The 15,698-nt window shown below is 38.4% G+C and overlaps 1 protein-coding gene across 1 annotated transcript in view; it reads left to right on the top strand.

Moving 5' to 3' along the window:
- The window catches only part of LOC137255198 (reversion-inducing cysteine-rich protein with Kazal motifs-like), a 97,421-nt gene that overhangs the window by 11,180 nt on the left and 70,543 nt on the right, over positions 1 to 15,698 (top strand). The window contains exons 3-4 of the mRNA XM_067792608.1: positions 10,802 to 10,876; positions 14,856 to 14,892. Coding sequence (XP_067648709.1) covers positions 10,802 to 10,876; positions 14,856 to 14,892 — 112 coding nt within the window. The remainder of the gene's footprint in view (positions 1 to 10,801; positions 10,877 to 14,855; positions 14,893 to 15,698) is intronic.

The raw sequence follows: 15,698 nt of genomic DNA, 5'->3' as shown, positions 1-15,698 counted from the left end.
CAAAGAGAGAAGACATTTGTTTCTATACTCTTCGTCCGCATGTCAGTGTTCCCCAGTGGGCTTTTCCACCCTGTACTTGTTACAGCAATATAGAAAATACATATTGATTAATAACATTTTCATTCAACAAATACCGCAAGATAACGCATAATTTCAGTGTTGACAAATCTTAAGTAAACGAACGAGTGTCAATCAAGAGCGTCATTCTTCAAACTGAGCCCCGGCTGACATCTTAATGAGATTTGGCCCGTGACAAACAGGAGTCTTCCCTGGTTAGAAAGGCATCCTGATTGGCCGGAGCACAATGGGATAAAATGTAGTATTGCAACTTACGATATTAGCATTACTGAGAGTCATTATCACTCTTCATCCGCCTTTAAAGGAATCCATATCGGAAAAAGAATAGGAAAGATGGGACAGAGGAGGGTTGAATATGGCAGATAACCATTGACACCAGAGGGCGTACGTGTCACTTTTCATTATTACAGATATGTTCGGTATTAATCAGTTGCCGCAGGATGAAATGAAAAATTTAATAATCTCTGGCGTCCACCGATTTTTACATGGTTGTGAATTCCTTCAGTGACAGCATGTGCATGTTAAAACCTCAATGGGGTCTGAAGGGCATGTTCTCTCATGGGTTGGTTGGCTATGTGTGTGGGTTGTGGATGGGTGTGTGTAGGTGTGGGTGTATCTTGGTTTGGGTGGAGGGGTGACAGCTGTAGGTTTTCGTAACATATAAAGTTGTTTTTGCTGCCACTTAATTCTGTTGGTAACTGAGACATGCTTGGATGCAGGAACAGGTGATGAAATATCGGACATCATTGTCACTTTCCTATTAGAGTGTGATTTAATTCATTTTGTATCAATCACTGTGTGAAGAGTGAGTGTAGAGTTAACAAAGTTGTCGTGTCTTGTGAGGCATTGGAGTTAGGCCTAAAAAAAATGTTATGGTTCCGATTACCCAACTGACCCTTGAAATGTGGTGCCGACCTATTCCAGATACCATTGTTTCCTCCACTGTCCTCTGAACATAGTTCTAATGATATTTTTTGTCCTTAACCAATGTTACTAGAACCTACAGCAAGGTCACAGGTCACAGCCCTTACTCCTGTCATGTCTTTTGAAATTTTCCAAATTCTTAAGTTTCAGTCTTACTGAAGAGGCCTAAATCAGCTGTTTCACTTTGGTTTAGAAAAATCTGTGAACAATCCATCCCTGTTAGTGATCTTAGATCCTAGTTCGATTTGTGCAAGACTGAGGCATGCTGTTTTCAAGATGTCCATTTATTGATAGATTATCATATGTTATCCAGTTTGAAACGTCAGATAAATTGATTTTTTTTCATGTCCATATTACCTGGGACTGCCAAATTGCCTGAGCAAAACACCCTTTAAGACCGTTGCTGATGTTGAATATATCATATTGTGGGATTTCTAGTACATCATTGGTATTAATGGGACGCATCATGTTATAGAGCTGGGCTGTTAAGTCACTATGTAATTGGTTAATCTTGTGAAGCAGCAGCAGCAACAACAGCAGCAACAACAGCAGCAACATCAGTAGCATTATGTATTCCAGCTGTTGTGTTCAGTATTTTGTCATTTGACTTTGTACAAGAGAGGAAGAATATCTGTTCATTATGCAGTATGAATTGGGTTTAGAGATTATTTTAGTTATTTGTTATGCAATGTGAGTTGGGTTCAGAGAGTATTCGGTTATTATGTCAAAGCTTGTTAATCTTACTTTGACGGAAAACTGAGGTCACGTGTTCACTTAATTCAGAAAAAAAACATATTTTGAGAGAAATTTTGATTTTTCCTCATTTCGAAATTTCAAAGACATTGTGTATTTTCCACAATCTCAAAAGATGAGATTCAAGATAATATGAAATGACAATATGTATTTTTATGATTGCAAATTTCCAAGAACAGACATAATTGTTCAGAACATGATAGTGTTTTTATTAATCAGAGAAATTTTGATTGTTAACTGTTTAAGACATGAAAATATTCATGAGATTTTTGTGTTTCCAGAATCAGAAAGATTGTATTCTCATGAACTGTTCAAGAAATCCAGGTCATATTATTTTGAAAAGTAGGATTAGGACATATTTCCATTAGTTGAAGGGATTATTTTTTCCTAAGCCGGACACAGCGCTACCTATAGTGAAAGTGAGTACGTCCTAGCCACTCTGACAGTCTCATACAAGAGACCCTGGTGCTGCTCTGTGTCAAATCAGTAGGTGTCCTTGTTACAGTTTAGTGTCCTGAGAACGCTCTGGACAAAGACTAATTGGCAGGTATTGATTCGACTTTTTGTCCCAGTGAGAGGCATTGTGGAGGCCATGTACCCTGTAGACTCGGCCAGGGCCGGCTTTTGATGGTGGATTACCACGTGTCTCTTTTCACATCTCCGTGACCAGGTGCCTTGTGCTAGCAAAACCTTCAACATTGTGGTGTGAAAACTCTGAAAGCTTGTTTCTGCAACCTGTCCAGTCATATAGCACATGTTGGTTATGTCTTGTTTCTGTAACCAGACCGAAGATATATTGGTTATATCCTGTTTCTGTAACCTGATGAAGATATATTGGTTATATCTTGTTTCTGTAACCTGATGAAGATATATTTGTTATATCTTGTTTCTATAACCTGATGATGATATATTGGGTGTATCTTGTTTCTGCAACCTGTCCAGTCATATAGAGCACATGTTGGTTATATCTTGTTTCTGTAACCTGTCCAAAATGTATAGGTTATAGCTTGTTTTTGTAACTTGTCTGTGGGGCGGGAGGATCACGTAATGGTTAAGTGTCCGCTCATCATAGGGAATACCTGGGTTCGATTCCTCACAAGCATACAGTGTGTAAAGCTAGAAACCATACTTGCTTGCTTGCTCTCACATGCATGCTCGCAAGCACCAACCCATACTAGCCATAAATGGCGACCGTGCTTGTCGTAAGAGGTGACTAACAGGTTCAGGTGTTCAGGCTTTCTGACTTAGTTGACACATGTCATTGGTTGACAACTGGGTTGTCTGGTCCAGACTCAATTATTTACAGACAGTTGTCATATAGCTGGAATATTGCTAAGTCTGGCTTAAACCTAAAGTTATGCACTCACTCAAGCATGCATGCATGCATGCACGCACGCATAGTATAACCAGTCTCATCATATATAGCACATGTAAATCATAGCTTGGTTCTTTAACCTGTCTTATCATATATAGCAGGATGAGAATGTAGGAATCCAGCAACCATACCAGCTGTAAGTGGTCAGTGAATGGATCTGAGGGTCACGCTTGGTGACCTATTACATGTAATCATGTCACCTCTGTACCAAGCAATGATATCGATCACTGGATTATTTGGTCCGATCATTTATCCATCATCATGTAGCTGGAATCATCCGGAATTTTATTTTAAACAAGAAACATTTATTTGACCTGGAACATATCTTAATGAGTTGTCAAAATTTATGGTTGATTACAAATTACTGAAGATTTTTCGAACCATTTTAAATTTTTTGAATTGGACATGGAATGTAGTTTCTCAGATTATGTTTCAACAAGATGAGATATTGACCTTATCTAGTTGACAGGGAAACCACGCTTAGAGATTGGCCCAACCCATGAAGAACTGTTTTGTTTTGTATATTCTAAGTCCCAATAATATAGTAATTAAGAAACAAACTTCTCATGTTCTAAGCTAAAGAGCACCTCACATTCACATTATGGGAACATTTGGGACAAAACATGTTAAGCTGTTTGCAGAACTGGATACTATTTTCCCCTCAACAAATATCAGGTAGACTTTACCACATGGGGAGCATCTGTTGAATCAGTTAAGTATTGTACTTCCATGTATTTCAGCCCTGGCTGCAGAAAGATTTCAGATATCTCTGAGTACTAATGTTTATTCCACATGGCAGTTCTTTGCAGTCTCTGGGGATATGAACTAACAATTGTAAGATGTGAACTATACTGTTTCTCTTGATAGATTTATATTCTATGAGACGCACCTTGAGCATTAAACCTGTCCAGTCATCTAAAAGCCCAGGTTGGCCTCCAGACCATGCATTTTTGCATTTGATGAATATCCAAAACTTGTTCCTGTCTGTGCTAGGACCTCAAGGTTATAAAAGCTATTTGCACAAGTTAGATTTAAGAGATTCAGCATATTTCAAGGAAATGTATCTCAAAACTGAAAAAAACCCAAAAACATGCTTTTGACGTCAGAATGAGCGAAAAAAAAATAATCTATTTGCATTATTTATTGTCTCATTTTCTCTGTAAAGTGGAGGAATATTAAAATAGTTTTGAGCATGGTACATTTTTTATCTGTTACTCTTTTATAACCATGTTTGAAAATTTTGTTTTTGGAAACTAAGCATTGATCAGCAAGTGTGCTCGATTTAACACAATGTTTCTATTACAACTTTATTTTCACAATGTTGAAATTTACAGTTTTTTTCTAGATAAAATGTTTTCATTGGATCTCTCTTATAATATTTCAATAATTAGGAGTAGAATATATGTATGTTTTAATACCTACTCACACAGTACTTGAATCCAACACACACTGACCCAGTTTTTAAATGTTAATTGATAAATGGATTGAAAGTCTATATTTTCTTTGAAGTTTCATCGACTTCTAAAACAAAGGCAATTTGATATGCTTGATCAGAAAGGGGAAAAAAAGAGCTGCTGGATAAAGTTAAGGTACAGCAACCACAGAGACCTCTTTGTATCACTGAGACTAAAATAATACATGCAAAGGTTTTGATTTCCTTTTCACTGACAACTTTTGTGAATACCCTACAGTATTGTTGACCTTTATAGTGAAATGCTAATCAAGTGGCCATTTTCACAATGAAATGCGCTTTGCATGTAATTCAGTTCATCTTGTTTTGTGCTTTTTAACTTTTGTTTTTCTAGTTGAAATTTCTTTCTTTCCTTTATTTTATGTAAAAAAATCATAATTTCATAGAAAAAAAATGAAAATGTGTACTCCCTTATTAGTGCAAGATCACACAGCTAAAGTTTCTGATTTGATTATTTTCTTAATTCCAAGAAAGGGATTGAAAATCGAAGTTAAAGGATTATTCAATTTTTAAGCTTTTTTTGCCGAGTCGTGAAGTTCATGATTACTCCGTAATCTCTCCAATTATTGGGCTCAGCTGCCTGATTTTCGGAGGATCATGCCGTTCATCGGTTGTTTCTTTCTGGATGTGAGGGAATTCTGGGAGTATCTTCTGACACCGAGTGTGACTGTTGTGACTGCATGTCAGATTAAGCTGGCGGGTAACCTCGCACCCGGAACACCACCACCAATATCTTAGCTGTCGCCATGTAATTTGATCCCCACCGAGGTCATGTGATCTATATCAAGGTCACATGATCAATTGCCTTTTGGTCTTGAAGTGTTGGGAAGAATACATTAGATGTTATCCTTTGCATCAGCATAGCCCTTTGTTCAACACAACACTGTGCTCAGTCAAATATTGTGGGACCTCTCGGATATGGCTTTTCTCAACAATGCTGGTTCTAAGATGTGGAGATTTGGCCGGAATTGATGTGGTGGTGTGAGAGATGGTGCCAGGAATCAAGACAAGAAAGAGTGATGGCATTTGAATGACCAAACATGACTGATCGAATATTGTTTTAAAATTATGAGTTGGCAGTTTTTTTTAACACAAACAAGATCAGAGAATTGTGTGACTCTCATTCACGTGTAGTGAGAGAAGTGTAGTCAGTTAGTCAGTCAGTGAGCCAGTGAGTCAGTGAGTCAGACAGTCAGTCAGTCACAGTCTGTCAGTGTCTATCTGTCTCTCTAGTTTTATGCTGCACTCAGCCATATTCCAGTGATCAACAGCATGAGCATTAATCTTCTCCATTACGCGATACATTGGCATGTCTCAATCAAGTCAGCAGGCTTGACCACCGGATACCATTCTCACCTGGGTCTTCAATGGCCATTCAAGGGTAAAACAACACATACTGCAAGAGGTGACATAAACTCAGGCCAAGAGGTTGAGGTGCCACAGTTGGCGCAGCTGTTGTAGAAGCTGTAGGTGATGGCTGCAAGGCTTGGATGTGACAGACCCAAACATGGGCTTGAATACCAGTTTCATAATGATTTGCATACGTCTGTCCACAACAGGATATAGTGATGGTTTGAGTCACAGATAAACATGAAATCTCACCCTATACATTTTCTTAACATAATGACACAATGCTAAGGGAATCGGAAAATGAATAATACTGGTTGTCAGCTTGAATGCTGGGAAGTTCTGGTTGGGTTGCTTGGGGTTTGTACATAGTCCGTAGATGAGCTGATTGGTTTATGTTGAACATTGCACTCAGCAATATTCAAGCCTTATGGCGGCAGTTGGTAAATAATCACGTCTGGACCAGACAATCCAGTGATCAACATCACACACATCTACACAACTGGGATATGATGACATTTGGCAACCAATTCAGCAAACCCGAGCACCTGATCCTTCTAGTCGCTTCTTATGACAAGCATGGGTTACTTCGGATCTTCATGGTGTCATTTTGTGTGTTGATGACGTGGTTTGGAAACGTTACTTATAACCATTTGTTTCTGACAGCTTTGACTCATACCTAGTCTCTGAAATGAAAAATGTTTACAGACAAATTGGTTCTTGAATTATGCTCATAAAATGAAATGAAAAGAACCTTTCTTCTTTCCTGAAACTGTAACAAACTGTGGTCATCTAGATTTACTAATTCTGACCTTGCATGGACTGTTTTGGGTGTATTTGTTTTGGCTGTGTATCACATGGACACTAACACTGTTTCCTCTCTTACAGGTCCTAATGACACCTGTTGTCCTGATTTTTCTATTTTAAGCTTGACAAATTGTGTGAACTAAAATATCTATGGAGGGATTACTACTTTATCTGGAAAGTTACCCAAGACTCTAACAAAAGTTGACAAATTATATATGTTGAAATTTTAGATTATTTTATCTCCTTTTACTGTTCATCTTCTCCCAAAATTAATTCACAGCAGTGATATAAAACTGACCAAAAAGTATCTTCTGTATTTGTCTTGATATTGGAAAATACAAATTACCTCTACAAAAACAAGGCATGAGTAACAACTTTCTTAATCAAAAATGGAAAGTTTTTAAACAATTTTGGGAAAGAATTTGAGCATTGAATCAGGTTGAGGTAAGACATTCTCTTGCCTTGGCTTCGTAATGACCCTTAGCATCTAAACATTACCTGGAGAACATGTACAAGAGACTTATGCATACTTGCATAAGACAAATAACTGATTAACTGCGGAAGAATATAGTCCCTAACAGCCATAAATATAGGTACAAGTGGAATACCAGCAGTCACTCATGGTTTTATGATCTGCTTGTTCATATTCTCTGGCCATGGTGTTGTTAGCTTGAGGGTAGGGAATGTCAACTGTTTCTGTAGTTTTGTTAGCCAAGTCTTGGTATAGACATCGATCAAGATAAAACTGTGTGATGTTGACTTTCGTGGGACATTTGTGGTTGGTGTATTGGATTACAAGAAATCAATTGTGCAAGTTAAGACTCTACTTATCATATTTCGGCTCACTCACCTGTGAACTCTGATCAAAATGATTTATTTGCGAAGGCCATGGCGAGCTGTAAACATCCACGATTGATGTTTATTAATGAAATGTGTGATTTTAGAAGCATTCATCCATGCTGATAAGAGCTCCGTTTCATGTTTGAAATTAGGGATGAATATTCCAGTTATTCAAAGCATTGTATCTTCGTATCGTTGTACAACCGCAATACAACAAAAGAAAATTATCCAATTTATTGCAAAAATGTTTCTTTTTTCCCAAAATCAAGTTTCTTGTGATTCCAATTTGAAATTTCAAACTAGAATATTCATAACTTTCTCGTAATTGTGTTACACTATTTCCACATTAACCTTCCAACCCTTGTAATGGATTTCCAGACTTTGTGATCAAAGATAGGCCGGCTCCACCATAGAATCAAGGGGATGAAAGGGTTAAGTTTCTTTACCACACCAGACTCAATCTTAGGAGAGGCATTTCACCCTACTTGCAATTCTAATTGATCCGCAGTGACCCCTGGTGGCAGTTTTTCAGTGTCTTATCTTGGGGCCAGGATTTGGTGATAATAATTAATACAGGCTAGCAGAGTCTGCAAGCCCTATCATTTCTTAATGATGATAAATGAAAGTAGAGAGGCCACTTCAAAGAGCTTGAAGCCTGGAACTAAACAACCATTTCTGTCCCAGTTGTTGGGGGTTGTCACAAAGTGCCCCCTCAATATAACACATAGTTTGGGAACTGTGTATTATTAGATAGGCTCCTGTTGTTGAAATTATACAACTGTCAAGGCATTCATAAGATACGAGTCCAGGGTTTAAGTTCATTTATTTGTGGCTGAAACCTATTTTTAATGTGTTTACCTTGATTGGCTTTATAGTGAGGAGATTAAGAAAGTTGTGGCCTGAGATGTATGGGTCTGTCCCTAGAAGAAGACAGGTGGAGATCTACCTGAGGTGTTAATAACTGAACAAAATCAGGCTTTGATATATAAGTTGGTTCGTGATGGGGGAGTCAGCATTGTTCGAGACATCTACCAGCCTCGGTGTTACTCACAACTTTGTTTACGATATTCAGTGTCAGGCGCTTCCTCCTGCTCCATAGAATCGGCCATTGTTATTCTTGGATGGGGGGTTTTGTTACAAGAGAAGAAAGTGAAATGTAATTACTAGTGGAACAAAATGCATGTGGATGTTTGCAAGAGATTTTGAAAATATAGACAATTTTCTTATGGCGAAGGGAGATGTGCACTCTGATTTATCAGCGTCAGTTTGTGGAGGAATTATTACCAAGTGTATATTCTTATATCAGCATATATATAATTATATATTTTCTATCAGCAGCAAGTATTTTGTATTAGTTTGAGCATAGTCACAGCATCACAAATGGTGCCTGCTATGAACATGGTATCTCACATCTTTATAAAAACTGTAGTGGTGGGGTAGCCTAGTGGTTAAAGTGTTCACTTGTCCCAAGGCCTATCTAAACTCGCTTCCTTCATGAAAACCATACTTACGACTAAAAGACTTTCATCATCTGATCATTGCCTTTCCTTCAAACTAGGAATGATATGACATTCCATGGCTGATTAGTAGTTTGAGGAAAAGAATGAATGAATGAATGAATGAAAGAATGACATATACTCTTTGACACTTTATAATGAAGCAATGCCAACAGAAATTATACCCAATTACTTGGTTGAGTAATTGAGTGAGTTAAGTTCTGTAAATAATCGAGTCTGGACCAGACAATCCAGTGATCAAAAGCATGAGCTTCGATCTGCGCAAATGGGAACCGATGACGTGTCAACTATGTCAGTAAGCCTGACCACCCAGTTCCTTTACCTGCCTCGTACGACAAACAGGTTTGCCTTTTATGACAAGCATGGGTTGCCGAAGGCCTATTCTGCCCCGGACCTTCACAGTTTGAAAATTGCTAAAAGTGGCGTAAACCATACTCACTCACTTACTGGAATAATAAGGGAAACCCTAAGGTAGAAAGTATATAAGGCATGTCTTATAGCTGTTGTTTAAAGTCATGTCAGTCTAGTGAAATGAAAATAGAAAAGATGACAAATCGAGAACTACTTACTTCACGACTGACCTTTGAAGTATTTTTTCATTACTGAAATTAGTTAACAGGCTTGATGGAGCGAAAAAAAAGACAGAGTTCTAATAAAATTAATTTCAGTTCCCATTTGTGAAATTTTGTGAATTTCTGTTGTTCTGTTGAATGTTATAATAGATTATACATGAATCTAAAGCTTGACCAAAATGGATAGCTAAAGGTTATCAAAATTGAAAATGTGAATTCAAAATATGCTGATGAAAAAAACTGATTGTTTAAAGCATTGTGAAAACAATTGTGCATGGTCTTTAATTCATATCTTGTGCTGTTTGACTTTGTTTGACTAACACACATAATCGTATCCCAACAGCAGTTGATCACTGGATTGTCTTGTCCAGAGTTGGTTATTTACAGAGCACCTCCGCATAGATGGAATATTGCTTACTGCAGCATAAAACTAAATTCACTCACTGATGGTTTGACCATTATTAACTACTATAAAGAAGTTTAAGAACATGACATTATAAATTGAATTGTAATAATTTGAAAAAATCAGTTCTTCAACATTATTAACAATCTAATATTTATGAACCAGAGTTGGGAATTGGTTCAAATATCACAATTGATGATTGTTGCACTTTGACTAATGAACAATCATCGATAAAATTTGGTTAGCATCAGTTTTCAGATTTTCCTTTCCAGGTTGTTGTTGCAGATAATTTTAACGTGATACAACTTGCTGCTTTAGGTTAATGACTAATCTTTCATAAACATAAACATCCTTGGGTCTTCAACAAATATTCAATCATGATTTTCAGTTAGTTAAGTGAGTTTTCCAAGAATTAAACATATTTTCAGGCCTCAACAGTTTCTAAGATATGTTCCATCATCAAGTGCTTTGAACACTAATGCAGTAGTTCCCGGATCGTTTATGTTTTGGTTATGAGAAAATGCTTGGTTGTTTCGGTCAATGTGACCAATCTTCGATTATTTATAGTAATCGAAATACCACCAGTATGAATTGGATGTTCTTTGACTTTGTTTGAGTTGTATATAACTTTGTCAAACTAACTTTTCCTGGTGTTGACAGTTGCAGGGCATGTGTGTCTTACTCTTAGTGCTGATTTTGTGCTTGGTGTTGCAGTTGCTGAGGGAGGGGACGTATGTCCAGCAGATGAAGCAGGTGTTGACGGCGGCCGAGCACTGTCCATATGACCTGGTGAGTAGGGGAAAGGGTGGAATCTTATAGCTGGGAGGGGTGCCAGGAGCCAGATCTTGTGGGTAGGTGGGGAGTGATGTGTGGGATCTTGTAGCTGGGAAGGGTACCAGGAATCAGATTTTGTGGGTAGGTGGGGAGTCATGGGTGGGATCTTGTGGCTGGTAGGGGTGCCAGGAGTCAGATCCTGTGGGTATGTGGGGAGTCATGGGTGGGATCTTGTAGCTGAGAGGGGTGCCAGAGTCAGATCTTGCGGGTAGGTGGGGAGTGATGTGTGGGATCTTGTAGCTGGGAGGACTGCTAGGAGTCAGATCTTGTCCGTAGGTGGGGAGTCATGGGTGGGATCTTGTAGCTGGTAGGGGTGCCAGGAGTCAGATCCTGTGGGTATGTGGGGAGTCATGGGTGGGATCTTGTAGCTGAGAGGGGTGCCAGAGTCAGATCTTGCGGGTAGGTGGGGAGTGATGTGTGGGATCTTGTAGCTGGGAAGGGTACCAGGAATCAGATTTTGTGGGTAGGTGGGGAGTCATGGGTGGGATCTTGTGGCTGGTAGGGGTGCCAGGAGTCAGATCCTGTGGGGAGTCATGGGTGGGATCTTGTAGCTGAGATGGGTGCCAGGAGTCAGATCTTGCGGGTAGGTGGGGAGTGATGTGTGGGATCTTGTAGCTGGGAGGAGTGCCAGGAGTCAGATCTTGTCCGTAGGTGGGGAGTCATGGGTGGGATCTTGTAGCAGGGAGGGGGTGCCAGGGGCCAGGTCTTGTGGGTATGTGGGGAGTCTTGTGGGTGGGATCTTGTTGATGGATGAAGATCTAGAATTGGATTTTGTAAGTGGAATGACTGTCTGAGTTGATGTGTTACTGTTAGGAGCTCTTTCTAGGGTTGGATAATATGAGTAGAAGAATATCTTATGATGGATCTTTTTAGGGTGAAGAAGATACCTCATGACATAAAGTCCTGTATCTTTAGATACGAACATGTGGGAATATAGATTAGAACATTCAGATTGAGCAGGACATTCAAGAACAAATTCAATATTTTATATTCAAAGATGTTCAAATCTTATAATCTTTTAACTGCAAGAATCAAAATGATGGTTGGTTGTTTTGAAAACACTGACCATTATGGCGGAACTGTTTTATTGACGAAAGCTGTCTGCATCCTGGTTGGTCACACTTCCCTGATTAGCAGTGAGCCGACTTGATCCCTTCTATTGATTGGTCAATATCATTCAGATCTCCTTATTCTTGTAGTTCCTCGAGAAGTTGCTCGTTACTCTGAGTTATCTCGAGATACATCTGCCGTTTAGGGTAATTGTTAAATGGAAATGGGTTTCTACTATTATTGGTGCCAGGGGAGTGCCGTCCCTGGAGCCTTAAGTCTATGTCCAGCTGATAGCCAATCTAGCATATTTTGCGTGCATTTACCTAACTTCATTTACATGATACAATTACTGTGTGTAGATTTCCCATCTAATTCAGAGGCAGTTTTAAGGTAGTTTGTATGGTAAGAGGTTTGAATTAAGATCATCACGTTTTCTATGTAGATAGATTTTGTAGTGCGTCTTGTTGCACGGTTGAGAGGGTACATGTGAAGTAAATAATGACTGATGGCTGCATTCTGTTAGCTGATTGAAAGAAATGATCATAAGGGATTTATTTGTACTTGAGTATGTGATTTGAAATCACCAAAATTGGTTACGCTTGAACTGTCATTAATATTTCTGTCAAGATCTTTGCAGTGTTCCATTAGACCTGCAGCCAGAGGGATTACAAGCTAGTTTGTAATTGTATAATTCTATTAGGAGGATTCTATTCAGAGATGAATGCTCAGCTGGAGGTTTTGTAACCGGTATCATGAGAGCATTTTTGATCAGGCAGCAGTAGACTGGTTTTTGATTTAGAAAAAAACCAATCAGTTCATGGCGATTAATTTTAAAAGGTTAAGAACTTATAAGTGCATATTGTATGGTGTATTGCCAAGGAAAGCTTTCCCACTGTGCAGAAAAATGTACAAATGCCTTCAATAATCATAGAAACAGCAACATATGCATATAACCTTGCTACTGTACCAGTAAAAATCGTAAGGAAATATTGTGAAAGTTGAAACTGCAACATTTTTACAGAAGTGAACATTGACCGCTACTCTGCATGCACATGACAGCTTGAGCTTCTGTCAAATTTCTGAACAACCTTGTGTCTCCTCCATTGAAAATGTATTGAATATGTCAAAATAATTACTGTCAGTCATTTCATATGAATGGAAAAATACTGAACAAGTGTGCACACAAGCATCAGGGGTGAAGAAATCCCATCGCCCAACACCCAGGACAAGTCAGTTTTCATTTCGAGCCATGAAATCATGGTAACTTACTTGTTCGTGGACTACTAGATAATTTCCGCTTATGGTTTGAAACTGCAAATGGATTTCATCTTATATGCGCTCAGAATGTGGCTATTAAATTTCACTATGATAATAAAGGAGAGTTATCTTTCTTTGCTTATTATCACATCTCAATAAATAGTCCAGTATTAGTTAACATCAAAGTCCATGTTGCTTTCTTAAAGACACTTTCCCTGTGGCTAGTGGCTTTTAAAACTGAACCCCAGAGCATAATGATGAAAACTGCCAAATAACGCAAGAGAAATACTTCAAAAAAGGGAATGTAACTTTTGTTCAAACTGTAAAATGGCATTGGTTGAATCTTGCTCTTATGTGCATGCACAAAATTGAAGTTGCGCACTTTTCAGAGTTTTTTTCCCGTTTCAGTGATTTAAAGTTGCCGTTCTCACTGTTTCAGTAGCAAGGTATTATGTTTAAGTTGCTACATCCATGATTGATCTGGGCTTTTCTGCATTTTTCTGCACAGTGGGAATGTTTACATTGATAGGCCTGTTTTATCATAGCCAAGTTTCATGCTCATTTTGTCAGTGGATTGTCTAGTCCAGCAAATATTCGGGTGGAATATTGCTGAGTGTGGCTTTAAATAACACATAAACAAATAATTGAAATTCAGGTAAACTGTTTCTTTGCTGCACACAGCAATATTCTTGCTATATGACATTTGTAAATCATTGAGTCTGGAACAGACAAACAAATAATTTCCTTCTGGATTCACGCACCAGGGATTTACCCACAACACACTTGTCATGCATAATGAACACAGACATCTTTGTATTGAAATAGTTGTACTGTTGTTTTCAGTATCATTACTAGGGAATCGCTGTATAGTCGGAAAAGTACCAAGTGACATTGAAGTTAACCAACCTTTTTCCCAGTGTGCATAGAAGCATTCAGTCAAAGTGACATAAGCAAAAACATGCTTTTTAACTGTTGGTAGCATTGTGAGTAGACTCATGTTTATTGGTATATTTTCATGTTTCAGTGATGCTTATTATATGCTCTTCAAAAAAAGTAGAGGAACGATACTTTCAATGTACAATTGTCGAAATTGGATGATATATGGGATTGAATCAATGTTTATACAATAATAATGGTAGTTTTGAGAATGCATCACCACATGCTTTTAATTCAAAGCAAAGCTGTTCGTTCAGTTATCCCCCTTGTTAGGTGACTGGAGTATGACATGAAAATTTCAGGTTTACAATTTTCTGTCAGTAGTGTGTGATTTGACCCTAACAACCCTGACCATGCACAGGTGCAAGAAAATTATCTGAAAAAATGGTCTACAGTGATTTATCGACCTGCCTGAAAAACGTCAAGATTCATAATGACACCCCGTGCACGTGTAGGAGTATCCTACGTTGTACATATGCTTCCCATGCATTATGTTTGCGTGTGGTGATAATGTGAACTGATGCTGCATACACAAGATGGGTGTCATTGTGACGTTCCTCAATGGGTTTTCTTTCTACCAGACTTCAAATTTCTGGTTCCCCTACTTTTTTGGAAGAGTATATGATTATCAATGCATTTTTACTTGACGATTTTGACGTTTTTTTCTCAAGGTTTAATTTGTTGTTTGCAGGATGAGTTTTGGCAGTGTGTGAACATCAGTGTACCAGGTAAGTGAAGTTAAGAATGATTTATTTAATGTTCCCATGACAAAGACTTGTCTGAAGAAATCAGTAAGTCCAAATGCCATCCCTGAATTTCTTGCTTTTCTAAACCACCAACGTTAGGTTCTACTTTGAAGTAGTACTGACAGCCATCTTCATCTTCAACCCACCTCCATATCACCTGGATGTCAGGTGTAATCCCACAATAGGGGCAGTGGGATATCCTAGTGGATAAAGTGTTTGCTTGTGACACTCAATGCCCAGGTTCAATTCCCCATATGAGTACAATGAATGAAGCCCATTTCTTGTGTCCCCCTGTGGCCATGCTGCCGGAATATGGCTAAGAGTGGCATAAAACCAAACTCAGTCAGTAAATCCCATAACATTCAACACCGCCTGATCTCTAATAGACTAATGGTTAGTCTCTGAATATGTTAAAATTTAATTGAAACACATGAACCCATTTAAATTTTAAAGAAACCTCAGTGTGCCTGGAGATTGAGGAATGCACCCTTGTTTCAGAAAGGACAGAAAGCGTTGCAGAAAGCATTTGGCAGAAGGGAAAAATAATGTAGTTCAGGGACTGAGAGACATACTACATATCTTGACAATAATGTTCATCAGAAGCATGTTTCATGTTTGTCATTTTGTTTCACGACACTGGTAAATTTACTTTGATGCGAGCATGAGTAGGTACTGTTAAGACAAATACAACACATGAGGCTAATATTCCACAATAACCTGGTGACCCTGTTATTCAAAGCTATCATACCATGAAGACTATTGTTAACTTGGAATAAAGTATGGGACAA

Source organism: Haliotis asinina, chromosome 11, assembly GCF_037392515.1.
Source record: "Haliotis asinina isolate JCU_RB_2024 chromosome 11, JCU_Hal_asi_v2, whole genome shotgun sequence".
Classification (NCBI taxonomy): Eukaryota; Metazoa; Mollusca; class Gastropoda; order Lepetellida; family Haliotidae; genus Haliotis; species Haliotis asinina.
Note: the sequence above shows the minus strand (reverse complement) of the source record. Positions and strands in the feature narration are given on the sequence as shown.